Source organism: Esox lucius, chromosome 17 (genome assembly GCF_011004845.1).
Source record: "Esox lucius isolate fEsoLuc1 chromosome 17, fEsoLuc1.pri, whole genome shotgun sequence".
Taxonomy (NCBI): Eukaryota; Metazoa; Chordata; class Actinopteri; order Esociformes; family Esocidae; genus Esox; species Esox lucius.
This window is the reverse complement of record NC_047585.1, coordinates 9198708-9212291: the sequence shown is the minus strand read 5'-3', so window position 1 is coordinate 9212291 and position 13584 is coordinate 9198708. Positions and strand designations below refer to the sequence as shown.

Genomic DNA, 13584 nt, shown 5'->3' with positions numbered 1-13584 from the left:
CCAGTTTCTGGATTTCAATTTATGGCAGAATGTAAAGTCTCTGGAGATATTTAGGCAGAAACTTTCAGGTGTACAGAGGCAGCAAACATTTTGGTGACAATGTGGTTGTATTAGTCAAATGCATGAAGGAAGAGAGACAGAAAGCAATCCAGACCCGGGGAGACAAGAAGAGCATGGAAGAATTGTCAGGGTTTGAGTGAGTCTTTGTGAGTATATGTCTCAGTCATGATTTATCCTCAGGTTACAGAAGCAAGACAGTGAAAGAGAACCATTTATTCTAGCCTTCTCACACACAGCCTTTAAAATCACTTACCGTTAGATGCTGTGAAATCGATGGCCACAGTGAAATTGATCTGGGTCCTGAAATGAGGATAGAGAAGTTAGAGTGAAAAATCAACAGGAGAAATAAAGTTAGCACCCAACAAGTCAAACTCAGATACCATTTTCAAGCCCAAACCCAATATATTTTTTAACATAACGCATGTAGTCAAAGCTGTTTTAGGGCGTTTTGGGCGTTTAACACACAGGAATTAGTGATAATTGCATTGTGACCACAATCAGATGGAAGTGAACCTGTTAATTATTAACTGACCTGGTCTGTATGTGTGTGTGGCTGCGTGCATCAGAACTGCATCAGAAAAATGTAATCTCTCTTTCAAGGAAGAGGAGAAGTGGCAAGCTGGGTGAAACACCTTCATGTTCCAACAAGATTAAATTGAATTACTGGAGCACTTAAGAGAAACCAAAACCAATTTAATTGTCCTTTATGCCATGCAGCAAAATTATTACAGAAAGCATTTATTAGAGAGGCTCAATAAAGATTCATCCAGAAATAGACTCTAAAGGTAAATGGTGTCATTAACTCTCTCTTGTAGTATAAAAAGGCTACTCTCTCACTCTCAGTTCTAGTTACTATATCTTTTTGCCTCTCCCTATTTTCCACTCTCTCCAATTCCACATTGAGAGTGTGGGTTTTTGTCTATATGTTCCTAACTATTGAAGGTATTTGCACTACACTCTTGCTTGAATTGGCAATTTCTTCTTTTGATTGGGGGAGCCACCGAATCAATATCACTCGCTAACACCTTAACACTCTCTATGGCTAACTAGAATAACTTATTTGAACACGCACATACTTACACACAAGCACAAGTTGTTCACAGGATCAGGAGCTTACACACTTAGAAGGTTTACATTTTCATTTGTGTGCCTCAAAATACAAAAACGAAAGGGCAGGTTTATCCCCATGCCTCAACGTGCAATTTGTCGTTCTGAGTCAGCAGTGCAAGTGCTCGGCAAGACTCCGAATGTATATTTGTAAACAAATAAAATAAAAAAAAATCCCACACACTGCCTAGTCAATACAGATCCAGGCTAATATTCAACGCTATTTAGTCTAGCTATAGTCCTTTATACACAGTCACCCCTGAATCTGTCTTAATTCATTTTCCTATGGCCTATAACTTCCCAGTCATTACATCTCAAAAACCTTTTATCATCTCTGTCAAGAGAATGTGGTATAAACCATTTCCCAGCTAAGAGGGGTCCTGAATAATAACCAGAAATAACAGATAAGAGTCATTTATCCAGGCCCATCTCATTACCCCCCAGACATTTCATCCTAAATGGTAGGGGCCATTAGGTTGACGTGAATGACACAAAGAGAGCAATACAGTTGAACTCTTTTCTGAACCTGAGGGCTTTTAATTCAGTGTTTGGCTAACATTTTTAAAGGGTCATTTTAATGATCTGAGTGATTTTTAAAAGGAGTTTTAATACCCAATTGGAGTATTCTTCCTTTTGAAGGATATTGTTCATTGGATATTGGTTTTCAATAACTCTCATTTTCATTGGACTAATCTCTTTTATTGATAGTCCTTAGACCTAAACAGTTTTTCTTGCTTTATCTCACATTTTACTACCCACAGAACTGAGGCTAGCTAATGCTTAATCTTGTTCAGTGGAAGTGTCATTACTCCTGTTAAAGGCTTCAGGCAGAGGGTGTTAGCTTCTGTCAACCCACAGAAGCTGAAGGGTGTCAGTGAGATCTGTCATACTTGTCAACTCTGTCAAATGTGCCCCATTGGAAAATCCCTGAAATCTCTGAAATATAATCTCTCTGTCTCTGATGGATGTTATTATCACATCATTGTCGTCAATAGCTTAAAGGGATTCTTTATCACCGCACCAAGTCTGTCAGTTCCAATACCTCCCAAGTAGGGCACTGTTAAGCTAAATGTTTGGCCATCTGTTTTGTTTAAAAAGGCTTTTCATATATAGGATGTGCACTTTATGATAGGTGTTGTTCTTAGGATATTTGTAATGTGGGGGTGTTTAACACGTACTGTGTTTTTATGCAAGAATAGGTGATCATACATTTTTGAATGGTAACTGAAGAATTTAAAGTGGAACTGACATAACTATTAATACTTGGCAGATCTGAAGCAAACAAGTAATCACAATAAAACCACGTTTCCAAAATGTTGGGACGCTGCGTAAAATGCAAATAAAAACAGAATGCAATGATGTGCAAATCATTCATCCCTATATTTAATTGATAGTACAACATGTATTCGCATTTGCTGAGTCACACTTGCTATTAGCTGTAAACAAAACGTTTGGTGAGAGAGACGGTTAATTTGCTAATTGTCCTACTGTAACTCTGATTGGCTGTGGTACTCAGGTCTATGTAATGTTCAAAACTTATAGGTCTTTATTTGTTTTTATTCACTACAGTGTCTAATTCACTAATGGGCCAGAACATTATGACCACCTGCCCAATATGCTGTTGGTTCTCGCTTGCCGCCAAAGCAGCGCTGACCCGCCGAGGCATGGATTCTACAAAACCACTGAAGGTGTGCTGTGTTATCTGGCACCAAGACGTTAGCAGCAGATCCTTCAAGTCCTGTAGGTTGTGAGGTGAAGCTGCCGTGGATTGGAATTGTTGGTTCAGTACATCCTACCGATGCTCAATGGGATTAAGATTTGGGGAATTTGGAGGCCAGGGCAACACCTTGAACTCTTCATTATGTTCTGCGAACGATTCACGAGCAATGTGTGCAGTGTGGCAGGGTGCATTACACTCCCTCCACCAGCTTGTTGTCTTCCCACAGTGCACCCTGGTGCCATCACACCCCCAGGTAAACGGTGCATACACACACAGCCGTCCACGTAATGTAAAAGAAAACTGGACTCTTCGTACCAGATGACCTTCCACTGCTCCAAGGTCCAGTTCCGACGCTCACATGCCCATTGTAGGCGCTTTTGACAGTGACCGGGGGGTCATCATGGACACTACAAGAACTGATTGTTCTCATACCATCTAATCTACCCAGACCTTGACATGTGCCCTTGTTAGTAATCAATTAACATTATTTGCTTCACCTGTGAGTGTTCATAATGTTTTGGCGCATTAGTGTTTATGTCCAAAAGTGTCCATTTCCATACTCTACATTGATATAGTATTCTCAGAATTGCCTTACTGTGTGTCATTTCCCAACATTCTATGAAAATATAAAAATCTATCTGATCGTTAATCAAAAATGATACAAAAGGCAAAAGGTTGTTAGTGTGTGTGTATTGACATTTTTTAAATAAGATTTCATGAGATTAAAATGCGGTCAGTTCCACTTCTAACGTAATGCAATTTTAAATTCATGTCAGGGGTAAACATTTGAGACAATGTAATATGTTGTGTCCGAGCATACATCAACAAATGTTTTTTTGTGGTGGTATGAATTGGGGTCTAACGCAATAGTAGGTTGTCATTTCAGAAAAACTAAAATTGATTTTTAATGGTTGCTCAAAAAAACTAAGAAAATAGTTTAAAATACTTCCAAAGTGTACGCATACATCACAAATGCATAAATGTATGTTGAAATCTCTTTCTGAATTGAGGGAGTTTGATATGAATGGACCCCAAGCCTGGTGTGTTCCCTTGTCTCCTGCTCACCCTCCTTTGATGTAATCCAGGAAGGTGCACTCAGATTCCACAGAGAAGGAGAGAAGGGTCACCTGGGAGAGGAAGATACAAACAATGGAAAACGTTAGATCTCAGTAACCATCCACAGCCAGTCCTCTCAGATGACCCACCCACAAACACCAAACAAACACACACACACACACACACACACACACAGCGTATGCTCACTCAGACAGCCATATGTAGCCATGGTATCCAAACCACTCAAAACAACATCCTCCTCCACCACAGCCGTACCAGGCAATGCCCTATCTACTTTCATCGCAGACACATACTGTAGACGACTGATGAGCTCATTACGGCACTATTTAAACAGGGAAGAGAGAGAGAGAGAGAGAGAGAGGGGGGAGGAGAAAGACAGGATTGAATGCATTTTTACAAGAGATGGAGAGACCGAGAGGGAGAGAGAGAGACAGACAGCAGATGGGAACATGGGAGCCGGGCCCTGTAATCAGTCATCATAGCTAGCCGATATCACATTAGCCTCCGCCGCGGCGCACTACGAGATGCTAACTACACTACTCCCACTCTTTGATCTCTCCTGGGGTGTGAGATCCCTTTCATATCCTTTATTCCATCCGTTCTTTTCCTTCCTTCCCCCCTCCATCTGTCAATGCTACGGAAAAGATGTAAACTATACTAGCTAGTTAGTTGGCTCTCAGGACGCACTGACAGAGACAGGGACTATTGTCTAATGCAGAAGACTCACTCGTCCCTCATCTTTCACTTTCCTCCACATTAAATTAACAGGAAGGCAAGATACCTGTTAATGAGGGAAACCTGCATTGACACTCACAGTCTACATTTGGTATCAGTGCCCCTTTCAGCAGCCAGAGACGTGAGGAGAAAACCATTCGAGAAAAATCTTTGTAATTAAAAGAAGTAGAAACTGGAGGAGAGTGAGGAAAGAGGAAGAAACAGGTGGGAGAGATGGAAGGAGATTTCTAACAGTCCCAAACTGCGTAGGCTATGCTCACCGTTCCAGAGTTCACATATTTCTTTTTCTTCATTTTCTTTTTAATATTCACTACCTAAAAAAAGAAAAGAAAAAACAGAATTAGAAAGAAAAAACAACCAATTATGCTTTTTTAAGGAGACAGTTTTGAAGAGTTGTGAGCATGTTTTTGTTGGCTCATGGAGGAACTCATATCACAGGGTGTTTTTTATAGGAAGAAACCTGAATCAATTATGCAAGTAAGGAGACAGCAAAGAGTTTTGTAGTACCATATATCTCATTTAGGGAAAAGGCTGTAACTGTCAAGAGAGAGACATGGGTGATAGGAGAGTAGGAGAAGGAGAGCAGGAGAGTGAAAGACAGGTAGAGAGAGAGGAGAGGGGTGTGACAGGTTTTTATGTTCCATTAGTGATGTGTTGAATAATATGCTCCAGTAAACTGTGAAATGTAAGGTTCTATAACTTTTTTTTTCTAGAAGCACATCCTCTCTCACTATTTTCTTATTTATTTCTACATTTGATGTTTCCTCTCTCTCTTTTTTTCTCTACCACTTTCACTTCCTCACTCTCCCTCTTACATTCCGGTTCCCTTTCTATTTCTGGATTAGGTTTTAAAGACTCTGGACACAGCCCACATGCATTTATTAACTTGTACTCTTAAAATGTACACCCAGCACAGCCAGAAAAAGACTGGTCACCCCTCCGAGCCTGGTCCTAGGTTTCGTTCAAAATGTTGGCCCCTCTTAGGGAGTTTTTCCTAGCCACTGTGCTTCGACACTGTTGTTGTTTGCTCCTTGAGGTTTCAGGCTGGGTGTTTTGTAAAAGCACTTTGTGACAACTGCTGATGTAAAAAGGGCTTTATAAATACATGTGATTGATTAAACAACATAATGAGATGGTGCATAGGACAGAGGGAAAGGCCACACTAAATGACACCATTAAGGCATATCAATGGATGAAAACCCTAACTGGCTTTTAGCCGTGCCTGTTCAAGCTTTCCCGAATTCCCTCAAAAGTGAAAACCTATTCATTGGACACTCAGCTAGAACATTCATTGAAAATTATCCAAAGGATTTCCAAAGTTTTTGATCCCAGATGGGATTAATGGAAGCCTGCATCAGAAGTTGGGACTGAAGGCTTTTGATCATCAGAAAGGGGGAATCTGATCGTCAGAAAGGGCCAAATCCATACTATTGACAGGGCCGGAGGTTGGAAGAAGAACGATGGTGGTCAGGGGTTAGACGTTCAGCGCATGAACAAACAGAGTACAGACACACTTGGCATGCCTAATGGAGTTGTAACAGACAGACTGACTGGTTAGTCACCATGAACGCCAAGTGAAGAATCAAATTAGCTCCCTATGGTATATTATAGAGTGGGGCGAACAAGCATTTGATACACTGCCGATTTTGCAGGTTTTCCTACTTAAAAAGAATGTAGAGGTCTGTCATTTTTATCATAGGTACACTTCAACTGTGAGAGACGGAATCTAAAACAAAAATCCAGAAAAACACATTGTATGATTTTTAAATAATTAATTTGCATTTTATTGTATTTGATCACATAAGTATTTGATCACCTACCAACCATTAAGAAATCCGTCTCTCATTAGTAACACACTACGCCGTCATGGATTAAAATCCTGCAGTGCACGCAAGGTCCCCCTGCTCAAGCCAGCGCATGTCCAGGCCCGTCTGAGGTTTGCCAATGACCATCTGGATGATCCAGAGGAGGAATGGGATGAGTTATTGTGGTCTGATGAGACAAAATTTAGCTTTTTGGTCTAAACTCGACTTGCCGTGTTTGGAGGAAGAAGAAGGATGAGTACAACCCCAAGAACACCATCCCAACCGTGAAGCATGGAGGTGGAAACATCATTCTTTGGGGATGCTTTTCTGCAAAGGGGACAGGACGACTGCACCTTATTGAAGGGGAGGATGGATGGGGCCATGTATTGCGAGATCTTGGTCAACAACCTCCTTCCCTCAGTAAGAGCATTGAAGATGGGTTGTGGCTGGGTCTTCCAGCATGACAACAACCCGAAACACACAGCCAGGGCAACTAAGGAGTAGCTCTGTAAGAAGCATCTCAAGGTCCTGGAGTGGCCTAGCCAGTCTCCAGACCTGAATCCCATAGAAAATCTTTGGAGGGAGCTGAAAGTCTGTATTGCCCAGCAACAGCCCCGAAACCTGAAGGATCTGGAGAAAGTCTGTATGGAGGAGTGGGCCAAAATCCCTGCTGCAGTGTGTGTAAACCTGGTCAAGAAATACAGGAAACGTATGATCTCTGTAATTGCAAGCAAAGGTTTCTGTACCAAATATTAAGTTCTGCTTTTCTGATCAAATACTTATGTCTTATGATAAACATTACAGACTTCTACATGCTTTGTAAGTGTGAAAACCTGCAAAATCAGCAGTGTATCAAATACTTGTTCTCCCCACTGTATGTTTGAACAGGAGTAGATTATAATCTGAGCCAAAATCCCCGAGAATCAGTGTTCCAAGACAAAATGTGTCTTCTTACAGATGTGTAGACATTTAAAAAAAATTGCCACAGTAAGAATTTAAGTCCACATAAAAGCCTCCCTCTCCTGTGTATAAAAAGATAAAACCTGCCTCTCCTTATTAGGGTCACCTACAGACCTGCAGAGTCTGAATGTGACCGACAATGACAGGCCCTAATCTAAAATGGAGCAAAGACAATCTGTTTGACTCGCAGAGACCAGTTGATGTAGAAACGGAAGGACCTTTCTGTCACTTGTGTAGGTAAGGACTAACAATGAGCTCCAGGAACAGAAGCAAGCTGACATCTAAAAGATGGTTGAATCTTAGGGGGGGTGTAGCCTGTGAGCCATGTGTCATCTTTTTCTCTTTTACCACTAACAAACGTTTACACTCATCTTGAACACCATTAGAAGAATTATATTCAATTTGTATATATCAACAATCAAAATATAATCTATAAACCATTCAGGTCCTTCAGTACACATATTGATTACATATTCTAAAACCTCCTCCTACTCTTCATGACCAGATCAATCAAGTTAAAGCGTGTTACATGTTACAGCTGTGTAAAATGCAAAGAAAAACAGAACGCAATGATGTGCAAATCATTTTATCCATATATTAAAATGAAAATAGAACAAAGACAACATATGAAATGTTGAAACTGAGAAATGTTATTGTTTTGGAAAAATGTAAGCCCATTTTGAATTTCAAAAAAGTTGAGATTACTGTTTGGTTAAGGCTAGGGATTGGATGAATCTTAGGTTAAATACGCATTTTATAGTTTTTCATTGTATTTATTTATGTATTCAATGTATTACTCTTGGTTTCCAATGCAGCAAACAATGCCTCTCCATTTGAGAAACTCTGTTTCCAGAAAAGTTGGGACGCTGCATAAAATGCAAATAAAAACAGAATGCAATGATGTGCAAATCATTTATCCCTGTATTTAACTGAAAATAGTAAAAAGACAAAATATCAAATGGTCAAACTGAGAAATGTATTCCTTTTGGAAAAAGTACACAGACCATGATTTTTGGAATTGTTCCTGAGCCCATGATGTCCACTCCAGAATCATGTCTGTTTTTAATGCAGTGCCAACTGAGGGCCTGAAGATCATGGCCTTCTAATATTGGTTTTCAGCCTTGTCCCTTGCATACAGTGATTTCTGTGGATTCTCTGAATCTTTTAATGATGTTATGTATTATCGATTGTGAGATCCCCAAATTATTTTGCAGTCTTTTGTTGCACCTATCCCAACTTTTGTAAAACGTGTTAGAGGCTTCAAATTCAAAGTGGGCATATATTTTTTAAGGATCAAGAAACATTTTCAGTTGTCTTCATGTTGTTTTTTGTACTATTTTCTATTGAATATAGGGTTTGAATGATTTGCACATCTTTGCATTCTGTTTTTATTTCCACTTTACACAGCATCCAAACTTGAAACTGAGAAAATAAGTTAAAGGAAGATAGAAAAAAAGTCAGATGTGCTGAACAAAATGCTCTCCAGGAGCATTGTGGGAAATAACTATAATTATTCTTAGTCCATGGAACTGTCTCACCCTTAAATCCTGTTTCACACTCTCACTAATGACCTTATATGTTTGTGTGTATGCTTGCTTCAGCTTCCTGGATTTTGTCTTTACATTGGTTTAAAAATCCCTAGAAATACAGAAGATTGAACAGAACAAGAATCCCCATTCAAGAGTAGAGATGTGTCTCTTCTATTCATTCTCTTTCTATGTTTTTAATCCTATCCGATAGGCAAAATCTGGGTAGAACACGGTATATATATATATTTTTTAAACAGCCTCAGTAATATACCAATTGCAAAGCAAATGAAATTAAGGGGAAAGTATTCCTCTGGATATTAACAAAGGGCCAAGGGGGAAACACACAACAACTCACATACACACAAACGCATACATACACAGTTGAACAAAGGGAATTATGAATGCATGGAATAAATATCTGGCTGCTGGAGTTAATTTTATGTAATTCAGTGTTGAAATTTCTTTATAATCCTTACTGTACACTGTGTGTGTGCAGAGGGATCAGAGACAGGCATACAGTACAGAAAATAAACATAATATTTAGTTCTAATTTAAAATGAACAATAATTGAACAGGGTGCAAGAGACAAAGACCGAGAAAGAGAAAGTAAGTGGGGGGGGGGGGGTGGGCTTAGTGTGTATGGAATACCAGCAAACCTAGGCAAATTCTGGTTAGACCTCCAAATGTTTACAGAAGACATCTCTTAAGAAATATTTTCAGTGGGGCCTTTATATGAGTGTAGTCTGGTACAGGGGTGTTAAAGTCACTTGATTGACAACCCACCCTCGCTGTCTCTGCCTTGTGGGCTCCCCTCTCTCCAATGGAATTCCCTCTCCCCAATGGAATTCCTTCTCCCCAATGGAATGCCCTCTCCCCAATGGAATGCCCTCTCTCCAAAGGAATGCCCTCTCCCCAATGGAATGCCCTCTCCCCAATGGAATGCCCTCTCTCCAATGGAATTCCCTCTTCCCAATGAAATGCCCTCTCTCCAATGGAATTCCCTCTCCCCAATGGAATGCCCTCTCTCCAATGGAATTCCCTCTCCCCAATGGAATGCCCTCTCTCCAATGGAATTCCCTCTCCCCAATGCTCCAATGAAACCCACTCCAATAGAAGCTATCTGATTAAGTGTTGAATTAAGAAAAGATCACCTCATAGACATTGAACTGGCTCTGGCCTCGAGCCAACTCCCGGTAGCTAGTGGTGAACTCCCCTATGAAGTCATGGCTAAGAGAAGACAGAGGAGAGGGAGTGAGGAGAGATTTTTTATTATCATTGAATGCTGTAAAGCAATTGACACATCTTTGTTTTACCGACTGCTGAATACACTCACCTGCCATCTCGGTCCCAGTCATACACCTCCACTTTAATTGTTCTAAAAAACACACACATAACCAAAAGACATGTCAGGGAAGCATCCCCTTTGTTCAAGTGTGCCATTGACTAGATTCAAAAACTTTAGTTTACAGATTATTGAATATCCCCATTAAGAAAGAAAACACAGATTTCAGACATATTATTAAAGAATCAATCTCTGAGGGTTTGCTCATGGGTGTGATCCACAGGTGACACAGTCATTTATTGTGACCTATCCATTGTCATAACACATACAGCTATTGCATGGATTTGAAGGTTAGCTTTAAATGATTTTTTGGGAAGCAATTAGAGCACTGGAATTTCTTGCTTGAGTGGTTAGATATGCTTTAGTCAATGAAGGTCCATGCACACACATTCACACACATTCTGAAAGATTGGGTTCAAGACGCTTATGAGTGGGGATTGATTCATCAGGAAGAGCAGGAAAGAGGAGCCTGTCTGAAGGCAGGTTGTGCATGTGTGTGTGTGCTTTCTGCGCTGCTCAATACAAAGACCAAAGTAGACAGAGATTAATGATTGATACAACCTGCTGTTAATGAGGAGTAATGAGGAGCAAAAACCACACTCACCCACACCCCCCCCCCACACACAAATACACCTCTCCTCAATAACAAGCTCATTAGTTTGGTTTTCACTGAGGCTCTTCATGCTCGTACACCAGGATGAACAAGCCTCCTTGCCACTTAAACTCAGGAAGCCTCTGGTTTGCTAGCTGTTTCATTTTGAGGATTGGTGCTTTCACCATTTCACGCCCATACAGTACACACAATTGCAGCATTCATTATATCAAACCTACACTACAATCAGATTTTGGAAAGATCAAGAGATTAAATGTTTATAAGATAACACATTGTGATACTGGCACATTGTCAAAGAAGAATTCTATTTATTTTCTCCTTGATTCAACCAGATCAGTCACTTTATGTCCAACTAGATAATTTAAGAGAGCAGCACTGAAATATCTAACCGTCTGTAGAGGTGAAATTGACTTGACCTTTCAGATATAAAGTACCCGACTAAGCAGACAATAAATAAACTGTATTATTAAGATATATCAAGGTGATTCACTAATACATTTGCTTCAGTTAGGCCAAATCAGGTTGTGATTGCCCTGGCACACAGCCCCACTTCTGTGCTTCATTATGCCTTTGATGAATCTGGGAGTTTTAGCTCCCATATTTACAGGCATGGGAGGCTTGGGAGTCCTGCCTTAAGGTTTATTTGTTGATTGAACTGTCCATCAAATTGTGTCGGAATGGTAAATCACAAGCACACAAGCTAGACAGCAATAAGAAGTATTCACGGCACATTGATTTATATCAAATGTACAGAAACTCTAAAACAGTTTTTTTTTAGATATGAAACAAAAGCCCGCTGTGCCATCATAAAAGGACATTTTAATATGAATTTAAAACTGAAATCATGATGAATTGTCAAGACTCCAGCTGGACTTACAGCTTTACATTTACAGGCCAAATTTACAGTACAAACGCGGGAAAATGGCAATTGTCACATCACCATCCAAGGTAATGTGGAACACTTCCTACTAACACTCCCTGCTCTTACTGAAGTTGAAAGACGACATTTTGATCAATGTATATTTGAGTGGAATGAGAGTGATGTAGGTAGACTGGTTCTCTAAGTCATTTTAGCTCTACAAAGAGAATTTAAAACATTTTTTTTTCAGAAGCAACTAAAAACATCTCACACAGACACTAATACAATTCTACTATCACCAGGAACAGCACTTCATAAGGAAAATGACATTTTTTAGTTGCCAGGTAAACAACATTGTCAGTGAGTTTATACCTTCCAGTCAGGGCTCTGGCTAAAGTGCTGTGGCAGTCTGTGTTATGCCTTACGGCGTAGCAAAAGTTTCTGGTTTCTAGTTTAAATCAAAAAGTGTATTTACATATAATTTTTATGTTATTTAAATAAAATTGGGTTCATAACAATGGATGTAGTCTTAAAAAGTCAGAGCAAAGTCACAGCAAATTCAAATTGGCCCTGGCTAAAAATATCTGCCATCCCTGTTTTCTAAAAGCAGATGACAAATCGATGAGGGGCTGACATTTTACAAACGCGAGGGCTGTTGAGTTTTTCTGCCGACTGACAAGAACTTTCCAAGCATCCCTTCATCCCCTCTGTTCTCCGTCTCCATTTGGTCTCCTTCACCCCTCTCCTCGACTTCTCTCCCAGCCTCCACCATGACGCCAACGCAGATAATACACTAACTTACAGACATTAGAAAGAAATGGCAAACCTGAGCCACTTCCCTTCCCATCATTCACCATCCCCCTTCACTCACTTCTACCCACTTATTCACCCCCATTGCCCCCCTTCCCCACATCAATCCAGTTCCACTGGATCTGAAGTGTGACATGAGAGACACTTCCACCCGTTAAGGGAAATCAACTGTGCAACACCTTTAATATTCCCTACCTCCCTTCCTCCACCTGTAGTGCTAGTATGTTCCTTTGCACTTATCTTCAAGGTTCTGAGCCTTCTCCCCTGATGCTCTATCAGCGAAAAACACTGTGTGGGCGTGTGTGTTATGTCGAAGACGAACATGGCAGACATTATGCCCTGCAGGCTACTGTCAGTCACCCTCTCTTTGACCAACCGGAAAGCAACCAGACTGAGACGGGCAGGTTTGTACCCTGGATAATATTATGTTACTTTTTAACATAATCTGCAGCGTATCAACGGTGACAGTAAAAAAGGCAGGATTTCAAACTCCTGTTGTGCTTTTCTACATTGTCTCTAGAATAAGTTAACCTTCTGTGAAAGCTCCTAACACCGTTTAAACATACCAAATTTATATGATATGCTGGATTCATAATATTTTGAAAATATCATATGAATATAAAAATGCAGGTTATAACATAATTAACATGTCACAACTGGATGACATAGAACCCAGAAAAAGCGGTTCATTCAATTATACAAACATCCCATTCGTCTTTAAGCGGGTGATTCCAGCATCTGTCTCCTTCGCTAATAACTAGACATGCATTATTTGAGATCATGAATGAGTAACTAAGCTATTAGGCTGGTGAAAAACAATGACACCAATTCAGTCCTAATTTCATGGCTGTGTTTGTGATCTCCTGTCTGGGACAGAAATAGCAACAATGATCCATTCAGATAGACTCCCATGCCATTGAGGAAGACGGCCCTGGGATTGGATTTCTTCTGAAGTGTAGAGATGGTG

The 13584-nt window shown here is 40.2% G+C and overlaps 1 protein-coding gene across 4 annotated transcripts in view; it reads right to left on the bottom strand.

Moving 5' to 3' along the window:
• Positions 1-13584, bottom strand: part of cpne5b (copine Vb) — a 207868-nt gene that overhangs the window by 35019 nt on the left and 159265 nt on the right. For all 4 annotated transcript variants that reach the window (XR_002198020.2, XM_013132288.3, XM_013132289.3 and 1 more), the window contains 5 exons: positions 10327-10368; positions 10145-10220; positions 4960-5013; positions 3953-4014; positions 314-360 (listed from right to left, as the gene is read on the bottom strand). Coding sequence is in view for 3 of the 4 variants with exons in the window: in XM_013132288.3 (XP_012987742.1) it covers positions 314-360; positions 3953-4014; positions 4960-5013; positions 10145-10220; positions 10327-10368 (281 nt within the window). In the remaining variant the exon portion in view is untranslated. The remainder of the gene's footprint in view (positions 1-313; positions 361-3952; positions 4015-4959; positions 5014-10144; positions 10221-10326; positions 10369-13584) is intronic.